This window comes from Thalassophryne amazonica, chromosome 12, assembly GCF_902500255.1.
Source record: "Thalassophryne amazonica chromosome 12, fThaAma1.1, whole genome shotgun sequence".
NCBI classification, from domain to species: domain Eukaryota; kingdom Metazoa; phylum Chordata; class Actinopteri; order Batrachoidiformes; family Batrachoididae; genus Thalassophryne; species Thalassophryne amazonica.
The window spans coordinates 96,239,190-96,256,455 of NC_047114.1; the positions used below are offsets into that span (position 1 = coordinate 96,239,190).

Below are 17,266 nucleotides of genomic sequence, written 5' to 3' on the forward strand. Positions count from 1 at the left end.
TTTTATGTGAATGAGGAGTAACGGGAAGACGGGACAGGAAGGAGAGGAACAGTAGTAGCCAGTGAGCAAGTAGTGAGCAATATTTCAGGTATTTATATTTGTATTTACATTTTGTAAGTTGTTTTTTACTTCAGCTTTTGATACTCTGTGTGCTTCTTACCCTGTGTGCTGCTATACAGTACTGCTGGATCCTCAATTTCCCTGAAGGAGTCTTCCCAAGGGATCAATGAAGTTCTGTCTAATGGAATGTAGTAAAAACGTCCATTAGATTATTTTTTTTTTAATCAGCTGTTTAATTTGGGATTTTTGCAGATTGTTGATGTGTACTTTTATTTTTGGTGTTTTTTTTTTTAGTGCTTTGATTCCAGGGGAAAGTGTGAGCACATTTTTTGGTATATACATTGCAGGACCCCCCAAACTCCTAAAAAAAAAAAAAAAACAAAAGAACAAAATGCAACTTACAGTCTGGAAAATACAGTAACCACTTTCTCTAAATGAAATAGAATTATGAGAGCCAGAATAAACAGCATCGTTCTTACACAAGACCAGAAGGAAATAGGAAGATTAGGATTAGTTTGTTTGTTTTTAACACTACCCCCCTGGTAAAGAAGCAGCAGGATAAGAGTTGATGTGGGAATATTTAAATTCTGAATTTGTGTGTGTGTGTGTGTGTGTATTTGTGTGTGTGTGTGTGTGTGTGTGTGTGTGTGTGTGTGTGTGTGTGTGTGTGTGTGTGTGTGTGTGTGTGTGTGTGTGCAGGCGAACACAACGTTCGAGCAGCTGGAGCGGCTCCAGAACATGGCTAAAGCCTGGGAGGAGGTGGCACCTCAACTATGGACTTTCTTCCACAACAGCATTCAGATCAACATGATCAGGGTATTAATACACACACACACACACACACACACACACATACATATATATATATATATATATATATATATATATATATATATATATATATATATATGTATATATATATATATTCAACTTCCAAATGTTTAGTTCTTGGGACTTGACACAACAAACTTATGAGTCATGTCAAAGTAGAGGTTCTGATAGTGTGTAGAATGTTCAGTTACGATGCTTCTGTCACAACTAGGACACGTTGAGAAACCCGACAGTGATGCACTTCTTGGACAACAGCTTGAAGGACTCTAACTTTTCCACCGCCCACATTCTTAACTTCCTGTACAACGGTCCAGAGGAGCGGCGAGAGGAGGACATGCCCAACTTTGACTGGAGGAACATTTTCAACCTCACTGACCAGGTTGTGCGCATCTTCAACCAGTACGGAGAGGTAAGGAAGACCAGTTAGTGGGCAGCTGTTCTCACAACCGGATGCTTCACTTTCTTGTGAAGAATAGGTGAAAATGTCTCGTGTGTGAGCCATTACATCACAAACCGGCATCTCAAGCAGATTTTTGGACTTGTGGTATCTTCAGTTATTCCCAACATACAAAACTGTTTTCCTTCGGAATGTGAGTGATGAACGGTGAAGCAGTGAACCAGTGAACCAGTGAACACTCACTGCATCAGGTTGAAATGTCAAAATAAGAATTTCTAGTCATTTTCAGAATAAACCTTCAGTCCCCTTTTAGTCCCTTGGATCATTTAGATCACTTAGGCCTCAGTGGTTATTGAGATTTAATTGGTGTCAGAGGTCAAACCAGGTGTTTCCAATCATATTTAGGTCTAATGTTTAACTCATGAAAATAGAAATTTTGGGTTTCTGAGGATCCTGCTGTGGCTCTCAGGGGAGGAGTCTTGGACTTTGTTTCTTGTGTTGCATGTCCTCAGGGTGACGCATGCAGCGCATTTCTTAGACCAACTTTCAGTTGTCCAGACATGAGCATCATAAGTCGTCTTCACCACTTAGCACGGACTCGCGGTCCAACAGGCTGACACGCGGAAAAACCTGCTGTCAACGCTTCCATTATTCAGCCAGTGATGGAGTCGAGAGTGGGTGGAAGTAAATCAATGATAAATGGCCTGCATTTATATAGCGCTTTTCCATCTGCATCATGCGCTCAAAGTGCTTTACAGTAATGCCTCACATTCACCCATGCATGTGATGCTGCTGCCATACAAGGCGCCCAGTACACACCGGGACCAACTAGGGGATTAAGGACCTTGCCCAAGGGCCCTTAGTGATTTTCCTTCAGGATCCTCTGGTCTCAAGCCCAACACTTAACCACTAGACCAGGGGTGGGCAACGTGTTCCAGAAAGGGTCAAGAGGGTGCAGGTTTTCTTTGCAGCCACTGATTCCACCAGGTGATTTCACTGATTAACTGATTCCATCTGCTGTTAATCAGTGAAATCACCTGGTGGAGTCAGTGGCTGCAAAGAAAACCTGCACCCTCTTGACCCTTTCTGGAACATGTTGCCCACCCCTGCACTAGACCATCTACCTCCCCAAAGTGAGTCTCCAACCCTCCGGTGCCTGGCTCTGTGTTAAAGACATCCTGCAGAATCAGGAGGCAAACACTGCGTCACTCCTCCCTCTTTCCTCCTCTGTGTGTTCTGCCTCCTCGGGTTGTGGGATTCGACCACGTCACTGCAGACAGCTCAGTGTGTCCTTTGTCCCGGGGTGCAAAACCCGGTCAGAGCTGCAGAAGTGAACACAGGCGATAAATGCAGTTGGATAATGTTTTCAGCCCGCATTCGGCTGTGGGGTCGGTACTTTATCACAGTGATAGAAAGCTGTAAAGATGTTCTGTCTAATAGTCTCGTGCAGAGGTTTGTGATGTTTTATTGGCTCATGAGCCCATGAAGTAGGAAAAACTTTAACAACCCCAGCTGTTTGTAATAATGTCATTTTATTCCCTGTTTGATGTTAAAAATACAAGTTACTGTATATGTGCATGTGAACATCAAAGCACAGTAAAGTTAACAGCTTGTGCCTGAGTAATACACAGCAGACTACAAAGATCATTCTAGAAACAGTAAATCTAGAACTTATTCACTCGTATTGTTCAGTTAACTTTATATATGCAGATTGGAAACATTATATATATATATATATATATATATATATATACACTCAACAAAAATATAAACGCAACACTTTTGGTTTTGCTCCCATTTTGTATGAGATAAACTCAAAGATCTAAAACTTTTTCCACATACACAATATCACCATTTCCCTCAAATATTGTTCACAAACCAGTCTAAATCTGTAATAGTGAGCACTTCTCCTTTGCTGAGATAATCCATCCCACCTCACAGGTGTGCCATATCAAGATGCTGATTAGACACCATGATTAGTGCACAGGTGTGCCTTAGACTGCCCACAATAAAAGGCCACTCTGAAAGGTGCAGTTTTGTTTTATTGGGGGGGGGAATAACCAGTCATTATCTGGTGTGACCACCATTTGCCTCATGCAGTGCAACACATCTCCTTCGCATAGAGTTGATCAGGTTGTCAATTGTGGCCTGTAGAATGTTGGTCCACTCCCCTTCAATGGCTGTGCGAAGTTGCTGGATATTGGCAGGAACTGGTACACGCTGTCGTATACGCCGGTCCAGAGCATCCCAAACATGCTCAATGGGTGACATGTCCGGTGAGTATGCCGGCCATGCAAGAACTGGGACATTTTCAGCTTCCAAGAATTGTGTACAGATCCTTGCAACATGGGGCCGTGCATTATCCTGCTGCAACATGAGGTGATGTTCTTGGATGTATGGCACAACAATGGGCCTCAGGATCTCATCACGATATCTCTGTGCATTCAAAATGCCATCAATAAAATGCACCTGTGTTCTTCGTCCATAACAGACGCCTGCCCATACCATAACCCCACCGCCACCATGGGCCACTCGATCCACAACATTGACATCAGAAAACCGCTCACCCACACGACGCCACACACGCTGTCTGCCATCTGCCCTGGACAGTGTGAACCGGGATTCATCCGTGAAGAGAACACCTCTCCAACGTGCCAAACGCCAGCGAATGTGAGCATTTGCCCACTCAAGTCGGTTATGACGACGAACTGGAGTCAGGTGGAGACCCCGATGAGGACGACGAGCATGCAGATGAGCTTCCCTGAGACGGTTTCTGACAGTTTGTGCAGAAATTCTTTGGTTATGCAAACCGATTGTTTCAGCAGCTGTCCGAGTGGCTGGTCTCAGACGATCTTGGAGGTGAACATGCTGGATGTGGAGGTCCTGGGCTGGTGTGGTTACACGTGGTCTGCGGTTGTGAGGCTGGTTGGATGTACTGTCAAATTCTCTGAAACGCCTTTGGAGACGGCTTATGGTAGAGAAATGAGCATTCAATACACGAGCAACAGCTCTGGTTGACATTCCTGCTGTCAGCATGCCAATTGCACGCTCCCTCAAACCTTGCGACATCTGTGGCATTGTGCTGTGTGATAAAACTGCACCTTTCAGAGTGGCCTTTTATTGTGGACAGTCTAAGGCACACCTGTGCACTAATCATGGTGTCTAATCAGCATCTTGATATGGCACACCTGTGAGGTGGGATGGATTATCTCAGCAAAGGAGAAGTGCTCACTATCACAGATTTAGACTGGTTTGTGAACAATATTTGAGGGAAATGGTGATATTGTGTATGTGGAAAAAGTTTTAGATCTTTGATTCATCTCATACAAAATGGGAGCAAAACCAAAAGTGTTGCATTTATATTTTTGTTGAGTGTATATATACACACACACACACACACAGTGGAACCTTAAAATACGCATTTAATTTGTTCCATGACCAAGTTCGTAAGCCAATCTGCTCGTATTTCAAATGAATTTTCCCCATTGAAAATAACTAAACCACGATAAATTAAAAGATCGAAAAGTGCATTTTTTTCGAGCTCCCAAAGTGCCACAAAAGTCCAGACAGGAGAGATAAATGGCTGGCTGCTATCAGCCGAGTAAACGAGGATGGTCATGGGAATAATGCCGCCGGATTGCTAGTTGGCATTATTATGGCCTGAACTACGACGGTATCGGATTGTCTTCAAACCTCCGACTTTCGTTCTTGATTAATGAAAATATGCTTGGCAAATGCTTTCACTTTGGCCCGTTTTGCGGCGGTCCAAGAATTTCACCTCTAGCAGCACAATATGAATGCCCCTAACCGTCCCTCTTAATCGTGGCCCCAGTTCAGAGAAAGAAAACCCACAAAATAGAACCGGAGTCCTATTCCATTATTCCTAGCTGGGGTATTCAGACGACCGGGCCTGCTTTGAACACTCTAGCTTTTTTCATGTTGTCATTATGGGGTGTTGTGTGTAGAATTTGGAGGGGGGGGGGGAGAATTTTCTCTGTTGTGGAATAAAGCTGTAACATAACAAAATGTGGAAAAAGTGAAGGGCTGTGAATACTGGATGCACTGTATATATGCATCTCTTACTATAACTAACACTTTCATCCTCATGTCCCACAGCAGCCTTTGCTCAAAGATCTTGAAATAGACCAATGTCTCCTCCTGGTGGAGCTTTACCATTAATGCAGGTGCAATAGATTTATATAATGTATATAAAGTGTGTGTGTGTGTATACACATTTTATATACAATATACACACACTGGAGCTCTTGGCAAAGCAACAGTGCAACAGCAATGCAAAGACTGTATAACCTTCTAATCAGAGGTAAAGATGAAGCAAACATGGCAATATATTTTGTATAAAAACACCTGCTGAAGAACTGTAATGTTTTTTCTTTCCCATTTCTGTTGATAGTGTGTCAGTCTGGATAAGTTTGTGCCGAACACAGACGAGGCCCAGATGATCCACCAGGCTTTGTTCTTGCTGGAGGAGAACAAATTTTGGGCTGGTGTGGTCTTCTTGGACATGTATCCCTGGACCACGAGTGTCCCCCAACATGTCAAGTACAAGATCCGCATGGACATTGATGCGGTGGAACGCACCAACAAGATCAAAGACAGGTCATCAGCTGTAGTTTGATGGTTTTTTTTAAATGAGCTTTGCCATAGTTGATGTCATCACCTACATGTTTGTTTGACTGGTTGTTACTAAAATAATGGAAATGAATGAATCTGGTAGATCTGTGGCGCAGGGGGTCAAGGAAGAATCCTTTAAATGTGGTATGGGTCTAGATCAGCTGGTAGGTCCTAACTTTAATTCTTAATGCCGATTTTTGGTCCTTATTACACAATCAAAGCAATGAGCAACCAAGATCAAAGTAATCACAATGAAGGCTGAGCCAGCTGGGTTAAAGATGAGTAATGAAAAACAAATGTCAGGATCACAACTGAAAAATCAGGATCAGAGGCAAGTGGTCAGGATCAAAGGCTAGTGATCAGATCCAGATGACAGGAATAAGATCAAAGGTGGGTGATTAGGGCTGAAGAACAGTATCTAAGATCAAAGACAAGTGATCAGGATCACAAGTCAGCAGTCAGTATCAAAGATCGGTGATCAGGATCAAATTCCAGCCATCATGACCAATGATGAGGAACTTTATAAAAAGTGAGTGATCAGCATCAAAGATTAGTATCAAAGTTGAGTGATTAAGAACACAGAAGGATCACAGGAACACAACTTTACATGCAGGATTAAAGTACAAAGTATCAAGATCAAAGCTCAGAAATCAGGACCAGTGGTCAGGAACATGATGTGATGAGGATCAAATATCAGGAAAACAGGATCAGCAATCACAATCAAAGCTCAGAGATCAGGACCAATAGGTTAGGGACTTTATCAGAGGTGAGTGGGTGGGGCAAAGATCAGGATCAAAATTGAGTGATCATGAAGTCTCGATCAGTATCGCGAGCCAGGAAATTCTGTCTGTGCTTTGGTCCAAATCTGAACCGTGTTTTAAATCTGGTTGAGAAAACAGTGGTGGTCCTAGTGTGGTCTAAGGATTGGAATTTGGCTTGTGGCTTAAGGGGAAGAGGGTGGAGTCTTTGTTGGAGGCATGTTCTCTGCTGGGTGCCCCTCTTGTTTTATTTTATTGTTTTTTTTAAGTTCCGCATTTGTGCACCTAAATGTCAAACAAGATTTATGAGCACATTAAAAACAACTTCCTGCAGTGATAGACGGCGACGGTCTTAGGGACGATTCAGCACAAATGTTCGAGGTCGAATTTAGTCAAAAATGAACACTTTGATTCTCAAAATTAAAGATTTATTTATTTTTTATTAATGACGGTTTTCATATGACCACTTCCCCGTGGACTCTTCTTGTTAATTCTCTGTCTGCCTTCATCCGTCCATGTGCGGTTCTTCCATGCATTTTCCAGGACTTTGATCTTGTGTTCAGAAAAACATGGTGTTCGCAGCCCCCAGAGCCAACAAACACGTTTAACTGTTTACTGCGCACCAGCAGCCTGTGATGGACCCGGTGGGAGGCCGCCCTCATAATCAGATTTTAAAAGGGCTTATCCGCTTAAACAAAAGCAATGAACGTGGTGTGTGTGTGTGTGTGTGTGTGTGTGTGTGTGTGTGTGTGTGTGTGTGTGTGTGTGTGTGTGTGTGTGTGTGTGTGTGTGTGTGTGTGTGTGTGTGTGTGTGTGTGTGTGTGTGTGTGTGTGTGGATTTAGATACTTTGGCTTTAGGATCTTTTATTGTTACCATGCTTTGATTGGGATTATTTGAGGAAACAACAATAATCCTTGAATGAATCATTTGTGTACTGTGACAGGATGAGGACTAAGACTGTGCAGCAACTGCTGTCTAACAGTCCCTGTTCCTTCTGTCAGGTACTGGGATCCAGGTCCCAGAGCAGATCCCATGGAGGACCAGAGGTACATCTGGGGAGGCTTCACCTACCTGCAGGACATGATCGAACACGGCATCATCAAGCTTCACACGGACAGCAACTGGCCGCTCGGAGTCTACATCCAGCAGATGCCGTATCCATGTTATGTCGATGACGTGTGAGTGTTGGTGACAAACGCTTGATGGGAACATGGCCAGATGTTTGAAAGAAATCATTTTCTCCTGGTCTCGAGTGAAATAAATGTTTTATTCTCAAGATAATGGAACCTTTTTCTTTTCATTACCTCAAGAAAATAAAACTAACAGCTAAACTAACAAAATAGTTCTAAGACAATGGAGTAATTTTTAGTATTAGTATTTTTTATTTCATTTATATAGCACCAAATCACAACAAAGTTGCCTCAAGGTGCTTCACACAACCCCCAGAGCAAGAACACAGGTGACAGTGGTAAAGAAAAACTCCCTCTGATGATTTGAGGAAGAAACCTCAAGCAGACCAGACTCAAAGGGATGACCCTCTGCTCAGGCCATGATACTGACACAATTTACAAAACGAATATACAGGAGATTTTGCTGGTGCACAGGACAGGAGGGTTGCAGAAGTAGACACCGGCCACTAGCCCTAAGCTTCACTAAAAGACGCAGAATTTAGGTAAAGTTGAGGCCACGGCACACTCCGTTTACTAATAAAATTAATTTGAAAGAGTAAAAAGCATAGTAACATACTATGCCAGTATGCTAGCCATACGAAAGGGAAAATAAGTGCGTCTTAAGTCTGGACTTGAAAGTCTCCACAGAATCTGACTGTTTTATTGACACAGGGAGATCATTCCACAGAACAGGGGCACGATAAGAGAAAGCTCTGTGACCTGCAGACTTTTTATTCACCCTAGGGACACAAAGTAGTCCTGCACCCTGAGAACACAGAGCCCGGGCCGGTAAGTAGGGTTTAATTAGGTCAGCTAAGTAGGGAGGTGCCAGTCTGTGAATAATTTTGTAGGCTAGTAGCAGAACCTTAAAATCTGATCTCACAGGGACAGGAAGCCAGTGAAGGGATGCCAAAATGGGTGTAATGTGGTCAAACTTTCTGCTTCCTGTCAAAAGTCTGGCTGAACCAATTGGAGACCCCTAATGCTGGACTGCGGTAAACCAGAAAATAGAACATTGCAGTCGTCCAATCTATAGAAGGGATAAATGCATGGATCAGGATCTCGGCATCAGCCGTAGACAGGATGGGACGAATCTTCACTATATTTTGCAGGTGGAAGAAAGCAGTATCTCAACAAAATAAACCTTAGTTTTCCTCAGATAATGGAATACAGATACCGTCATGTGGTATCTGTAGAGTCATGTAGTTCCAGTTAATTGACTGGCGATGTAATTATTTTATTTATTTATTTTTTTAAAAAGTGGCACTTGTTCTTTTGAGATGAGGAATTTTTGTGGTCTCTAGCAAATTAAACTTTGTATGCCTGGGATAATAGAAGCATTTGTTCATTATTTCAACAAAAATGAATGTATTCTCTGAAGATAATTGAATGTGTTTGTTCAGCCGAGGTGAGTTTATTGTTTTATCGTATCTGTGGACTCTTTTTGTCAGGGGACAGTTCGCTGAGTGGTGATGCATTGCACAGTGATGTCAGCTTAACTTCTATTGTGACACCTATTGTAAATCTTGAGCCTCGCTAGTCATCTTTTTAGAAGACACAACCTAATGTGGATGTTGTTGGTATTTTGTCCTGTATCAGGCTGTGATTGGACAGAATTACAGTGTCTTGATAACTACAGTCTGACTCTTCTACCAAACACTAGGGATCACGGAGAGCTGGAAGCTAAACTACAACCCCTGGTAAAAATTATGGAATCACCGGCCTCGGAGGATGTTCATTCAGTTGTTTAATTTTGTAGAAAAAAAGCAGATCACAGACATGACACAAAATTAAAGTCATTTCAAATGGCAACTTTCTGGCTTTAAGAAACACTATAAGAAATCAGGAAAAAAAAATTGTGGCAGTCAGTAACGGTTACTTTTTTAGACCAAGCAGAGGGAAAAAAAATATGGAATCACTTAATTCTGAGGAAAAAATTATGGAATCATGAAAAACAAAAGAACGCTCCAACACATCACTAGTATTTTGTTGCACCACCTCTGGCTTTTATAACAGCTTGCAGTCTCTGAGGCATGGACTTAATGAGTGACAAATAGTACTCTTCATCAATCTGGCTCCAACTTTCTCTGATTGCTGTTGCCAGATCAGCTTTGCAGGTTGGAGCCTTGTCATGGACCATTTTCTTCAACTTCCACCAAAGATTTTCAATTGGATTAAGATCCGGACTATTTGCAGGCCATGACATTGACCCTATGTGTCTTTTTGCAAGGAATGTTTTCATAGTTTTTGCTCTATGGCAAGATGCATTATCATCTTGAAAAATGTTTTCATCATCCCCAAACATCCTTTCAATTGATGGGATAAGAAAAGTGTCCAAAATATCAACGTAAACTTCTGCATTTATTGATGATGTAATGACAGCCATCTCCCCAGTGCCTTTACCTGACATGCAGCCCCATATCATCAATGACTGTGGAAATTTACATGTTCTCTTCAGGCAGTCATCTTAATAAATCTCATTGGAACGGCACCAAACAAAAGTTCCAGCATCATCACCTTGCCCAATGCAGATTCGAGATTCATCACTGAATATGACTTTCATCCAGTCATCCACAGTCCACGATTGCTTTTCCTTAGCCCATTATAACCTTGTTTTTTTCTGTTTAGGTGTTAATGATGGCTTTCATTTAGCTTTTCTGTATGTAAATCAGATTTCCTTTAGGCGGTTTCTTACAGTTCGGTCACAGACGTTGACTCCAGTTTCCTCCCATTCGGTCCTCATTTGTTTTGTTGTGCATTTTCGATTTTTGAGACATATTGCTTTAAGTTTTCTGTCTTGACACTTTGATGTCTTGGTCTACCAATATGTTTGCCTTTAACAACCTTCCCATGTTGTTTGTATTTGGTCCAGAGTTTAGACACAGCTGACTGTGAACAACCAACATCTTTTGCAACATTGCGTGATGATTTACCCTCTTTTAAGAGTTTGATAATCCTCTCCTTTGTTTCAATTGACATCTCTCGTGTTGGAGCCATGATTCATGTCAGCCCACTTGGTGCAACAGCTCTCCAAGGTGTGATCACTCCTTTTTAGATGCAGACTAACGAGCAGATCTGATTTGATGCAGGTGTTAGTTTTGGGGATGAAAATTTACAGGGTGATTCCATAATTTATTCCTCAGAATTGAGGGAGTCCATATTTGTTTTTCCCCCTGCTTGGTCTAAAAAAGTAACCGTTACTGACTGCCACAATTATTTTTCCTGATTTCTTATAGTGTTTCTTAAAGCCAGAAAGTTGCCATTTGAAATGACTTTAGTTTTGTGTCATGTCTGTGATCTGCTTTTTTTTTTTTTTTTTACAAAATTAAACAACTGAATGAACATCCTCCGAGGCCGGTGATTCCATAATTATTGCCAGGGGTTGTAAATGTGCACGAAGCTACGTCATCTCTTTCCATCCATCCATTCATTCCAGTTAAGGGTCAAAGTGGGCGGGTCCAGCCTGAACAGGCCACTGTTCTGTCGCAGGGCCGACGCACATAGACAAAGTCAGTCGCACCTACAGTTAGCTTAGTGTCGCCGGTCCACCTAACCTGCATGTCTTTGGAAGTGTGAAGAAGCCGGAGCACCCGGAGGGAATCCACGCGAGCACGGAGAGAACAATCAAACTCCACACGGGAAGGACCCAGGTCCAGAGCAGACCTGGGCCCTTCTTGCTGTGAGGCCACAGTGCTAACCACGAAACCACCTTCCTGCTCTGTATTCATTATTGTTTCGGTAAAGTAAGGTTAAATCTTTCTTGGGATTGTGGGAAAATTACTCCGTCACCTGTAAAAGCAACATAGAACAAAATTGTCTCTTAACTGATGGCTGTAGTGGCAAGAACTGACCTCCGTTCTTCCTGTAACTTTTGGTTTCCAGCTTCATGATCACGCTGAATCGCTGCTTCCCGATGTTCATGGTGCTGGCCTGGATCTACTCTGTGTCCATGACCGTGAAGAGCATCGTGCTGGAGAAGGAACTGCGGCTTAAGGAGACTCTGAAAGCCATGGGGGTCAACAGCGGAGTCATCTGGTCCACCTGGTTCATCGACAGCCTTGCTATGATGACAGCGAGCACAGTGCTGCTCACTTCCATCATCATGGTGAGGATGCTGGTGTCAAAGAAGACATTTGGTGTTTGCTGTTACCCACAATGCATGCATGCAAAGTCACTGGAGGAGGTCCAGTTTGACACCATTCTCTTTGTGTTTTCACTGAGTATTCAAGCCATTAGACACTGAACAGGAGTTCCTGAGCTTTGGTCCTCTAAGCTTTGATGATCGTTGGACCGTCATATTCCCGAAAGGTCTCGTAATGTTAGCACTGAAAGTGGGAGTTCATGCGCATCAGTAAATCTCCACAGTGATGTTCATGTCTCTGGATCCTTGGTCTTTAAGAGCCTGAGACACCTGGAAGACCAACGTCATGCCTCCTCATGACATGTTTGGTGATGTCCACGTCTTTGCAGTAGAACAAAGGTCCAGGTCTTCAGGCTCCTGTTCCTGTCTTGCTCTGTGGTTGTGAGACTTGGACACTAACCAGTGACCTAAAGTGACAACTAGACGTCTTTGGCACTTGGTCTCTTTGGAGGATCTTTGGGTCCTGCTGGAATGACTTTGTCATATGAGCGGTGACTGAGGGACACCGAGATGAGACGTATCAGGTGTGTTGTGAGAGAAGATCAGTGAGGACAGTCTGGCTCTGTGCTGTGTTTCTCTGTGTTTTAACAAAGTACTCCTAAGTGTACTATTTCAAAACTTCTTAGGATTAAACTGGTCCACATTTTAGTTTATGAAAGTATACGTAGAGTAGTAAAGTCTGAGTACACAACTAGTTTTATTTGACAGTACAAATGAACTTATAAGTAGTATTATATAGTTGCAGTCCAGTTATTAGTTTATGAAAGTACACTTACCCAAGAGGCCGTACTGATTTTCCAGTCTGAGTGGAATTTCGATCAAAGATCCTCTGGTCATAGAACCACCTCTCTAACTCCTCGACCACGAAGTCCAGTTTAGCAGCCAGTGATTTATCAGTTTTCAGACTTACTTTTCCATCAAGTCTAGAAAGTGATTGAAAATGATTGAATGAATAATCACAAGAGCTCCGTTTGTTTGTTTGTTTGTTTGTTGTTTTAGGGTGGGAAGGTGCTGAATTACAGTGACCCCGTGCTCGTCTTCTTCTTCTTGCTGGTTTTCACCGTCTCCACCGTCATGCAGTGTTTCCTGATGAGCGTCTTCTTTAACAAGGCCAACCTGGCGGCGGCCTGCAGCGGCATCATCTACTTCACCCTCTACCTGCCCCACATCTTCTGCTTTGCCTGGCAGGACCGCATCACCAAGAACATGAAGCTCGCTGCAGTACGGCTTCAGCACACGCATTGTAACATCTTGCATTTTGCTCACGTTTCAGTTCAGCTACATTTGTCATGTTGTCATCGTACAGCGGTAAAATGAACAAACTGCGCTCACCCGCCGCGCCCCGGGCAAACGTTGATAAGCTTACCATTGACAAGTGATGCCTTTTTCCACTGAAGGCTTTTTCAAAGTACAGTTCATTGACTGTGACCTTTGACCTTTTGACCCCAAAATTAACATGTTTCTTGGGGTCACCATGCCTAACACACATACCATGTTTAGTGAAAACTGTGCAGTTGGGAAAGAATTTATTGCGCTCACAAGAATTTTAGAAAGTACACTCCAGTGACCTTGACCTTTAACCTTTTGATCCCAAAATCAATGGGCTTCTTGCTGACCCCGTGGCTCACAGACAAACAAAGTTATTGCGCTCAAATGATTTTTACAACATACACTGACTCCAGGGACCATGACCTTTGACCTTTTGATGCCAAACTCAGTAGGCTTCTTGGGGTCACCATGTTTGGTGACAGTCAGCTCAGTACTACTGGAGTGATGTCATTCAGTGACACGTTGACAGCAACGTGCAAAAAAAAAAAAAAAATGTGTCAGAGTCCAAATCATGATTGACAGGATTGTTCCTGTGATTCTGATCTTTAATTTCTGAAAAAGACAAGAACTTTCTGTTTTGACCTTTGACCCCTCACTGTATCAAAGAGACAAAGTTAACACACAGAATCTACTGAATATTAATTTGTATGATGTCATGACTCGTGCACTGCAGATAAAACGTGCACACGTTGGCCGTCATTAAACTCACCAAACATCTTTCTTCTTCTTCTTCCTGCGGCTGCAGAGCTTGTTGTCCCCGGTGGCGTTTGGTTTTGGCACAGAGTATCTGTCCCGGTACGAGGAACAGGGTTTGGGTCTCCAGTGGGACAACATCCAAACCAGCCCCTTAGAAGGAGACACCTACTCCTTCCTCACGTCCATCCGCATGATGGTGCTCGATACCGCCCTCTACGCTGTCCTGGCCTGGTATCTTGATAACGTTTTTCCAGGTTTGGCTTTTATTTACTGTCTCACTAACACTTAAGGCTTCAACAAATTTCTGATGCTAAAAACCTTTTTTTTAATAACATTTCTCCTGCACAGGAGAATATGGGATTGGTCGGCCATTTTACTTTCCGTTCCAACCGTCATACTGGCAAAGGCCGAGAACCGCACACCCAGAAATAACGGATCCAGGTGAGAATCACTGACTCAGAAAACACTCACCTGGAAACGCTTCCCAGGAATGAACAGATTTCCATATGAGGAGCAGACTGTTAACTAGAACACGAGACAGGAAATCCAGTCAGATTTCTCTGACAATTTTATTCCAGTAGCAGTATTGCAACAGCCAACATGAGGTCAACAATAAGACTTTAGAGGTCGCTGTCCTCTGGAGCGGCAGTTCTGGCATCAGCATCTACTTATAATACGGCTGTGATTGTGAATTTCTGCTGCAGCCACGTGTGTGTCAGATAAAACATTTCATGAAGAACCAAAGATCTCTGCAGGATTAATTGTCTATACGTGTCCGCTGCAGGTCCAGAGAAACCTGAAGCAGAAAACCAGGAGAAGGACGTAGAGAAGTTTGACAGTCCAGAGAAGCACGCCTGTAACGGCTCAGCCAGCAAGAAAACCTGCAAGCACCAAAGTAAAAGACAGCGAATGGAGAGAGAGAAAGAGAGGATGAGACGACAAGAAAGTCCAATTCAGGAGGAGGAGAGTCCTGAAACCAGAAAGGAAGGTGAGGTCTAAGCCAGGGGCACAATCAGTTCTTGTAATGTCTGTCTACACGCTACACTGTGAATCAGGGAGGTTTGGTGTCAAACTGAGACCATCTGTTGGACATGTAGGGTAACTGCAAGACTGACAGTAGGAGACCAAGGACCACTGAACCAATTTAAAATAAATAAATAAATCACTCTCTTTGTTCTCCCTCCAGGCCAGTTGTTCTTTGAGCCCGACCCAGTTGACCTGGTGCTGGGGGTGCAGATCCAGGACCTGGTGAAGGTCTTTGGTGGACGATCTCGTCCTGCAATCAACTGTCTCAACCTGAATTTTTATGAGGGCCAAATCACATCCTTCTTGGGACACAACGGAGCTGGAAAAACCACGACCATGTAAGCTACAACCAGATGACAAATCATTTTTAGTACTCGGGTCAGGAGCATCAGTTTTAAAAGTGTCAGGTCTGGGAGGATGTGTTGGTACCATATGTCACAGCATCCACCACTCTATTGAACCGACCTGGATCCTGATGGGCAACCACTCCATTCCCATCATCCCGCAGGTAACCATCCATCTGTCCAGTTTAATAAAAGGTGGCTGTCCCTGTGTTCGGGACTTAGGCACCTGTGCGCTGGGTCTCACACAGATAAGCGCACCATGTGTCCAAAAAGTTATTGACACCCAAGGAACCACCCTGGAGACCTGGGCCCAGTTTCATAAAGCAGTCTAATATCTGAGTCTACTAAACTTACTTAGGTGACTAAGGTCTAAACCATCTAATTTCCGTTTAACATAGATGATTAAACTTGTAGATTAGCCGTTTAATGTTAGTGGCTGATTTTCACGGGCATAAGTGGCCTTGCGAGTGCCGTTGCCAAGAAACACCTCCAATGCGTGAGAGTTTTGTTTACTTCTAGGTTTGTCATCTGCTACAACCAAGGTCGTGTCTGCCGCGCCAGAGGAGAAGCGCTCCTGGAAAAAGGCCCCTACATTCTCCAAAGCAGAAGAAGCTCTCCTTTTGGAGGAATGCAAGCAATGTAGGGGTGCTCTTGAGTATTCCAAAGGGACAACATCAGCCAAAAGACGAGCTTGGGAGGAGATCACAGTGTCCCTCGATAGGTAGTTGGACAAATTGCCCGATGTGCAGGATAAGTGCTGAACTAATATTCCTCATGATTGAGCACATGGTCAACTCAGAGACGTAGATGGTGTCACTGATAATCTGCTGAAAGGTCCCACAGGCATAAAAACCTCAGTGCAATCAAAACGTGAAGAAGGGCTGGCAGGGCGTTGTTCCTCATTGTTTGGTGGTTGATGGCTGGCGCTATCATGTCCACAATGAAGAGGGTTATAAACGGATGGAAGCGGTTTTGCTGTTGAACCTCGGGATCCGTAAACATCTCCAATGGATTATTCTGGTCCCGGAACGCCTGCTCCCTCTGCAAGGCTCTCCTTCCTTCCTGCGTCATCAAGTGGTGGTACATGATAGCCGCAATTTTTGAGGTAAGACACTGAAGTTTAGTCGACTAAAATAGGATTAGCCTCCTCTGTAGTAGGCTAAAAACTTTAGTGGTCCTAATACTGGACATTGTTTCACTGCCATGAAGCATTTGACTACTGATGGGTCAAATATAAACAAACGCTAACCGTTGTTAGTATTAGCATATGCAGCCATGTGGTAGCAGTTAGCATTAGCATATGCAGCCATTTGTCAACGGTGATCTCTTTCAAGGATTTTTTTTAATGGCATTGCTTTTTATTTTGGTACAATAATTGATGAACATTGTCTTAATTATCTTCTTTCATTAATATTTTGATGCTTGTTTCATGCTGTTCCTGATTTGATGTATATTTTGTAAATAATAGCTTTAGTAGTTCCAGCTTGTTTTGTGAATTTTACATTACTCCAAGAGGGGTTGCGAGAATTAATAAACAATAAAGTTAGCATTAGCGTGTGCAATCATGCTAAATGCTTTGTATGGTATTGGTATGTTGGGTAAAAATTCAGACATGTAAAATACAAATAAATAATTACAGATGGTAATGCAAAGTATAAAATACACAAGTAAAATAAATGCATGCCAAAACACAGAAATAAAATGTTAAATACAGTAAGTCCATAAAAAGGAAAGCCCCTTTAAAAAGCCAAACAATTTAGCCTAGCACTGTATAAACACAAATCAAGACGAACCAAAAACATTGTAAAACAAATTGCTAATTTCTATATTAGCCTAAGAACAAGGCCAGTGGGAAAAAATGCCCCCCTACAGTAAAAGTAAA

At 42.9% G+C, this 17,266-nt stretch overlaps 1 protein-coding gene across 1 annotated transcript in view; it reads left to right on the forward strand.

The window, feature by feature from the left end:
* LOC117521828 (retinal-specific phospholipid-transporting ATPase ABCA4-like) overlaps nt 1-17,266 on the forward strand; it is a 98,991-nt gene that overhangs the window by 26,171 nt on the left and 55,554 nt on the right. The window contains 10 exon segments of the mRNA XM_034183180.1: nt 760-876; nt 1,103-1,300; nt 5,700-5,905; nt 7,681-7,857; nt 11,731-11,953; nt 12,989-13,210; nt 14,064-14,268; nt 14,363-14,455; nt 14,799-15,002; nt 15,201-15,378. Of these exon segments, the coding sequence (XP_034039071.1) occupies nt 760-876; nt 1,103-1,300; nt 5,700-5,905; nt 7,681-7,857; nt 11,731-11,953; nt 12,989-13,210; nt 14,064-14,268; nt 14,363-14,455; nt 14,799-15,002; nt 15,201-15,378 (1,823 nt within the window).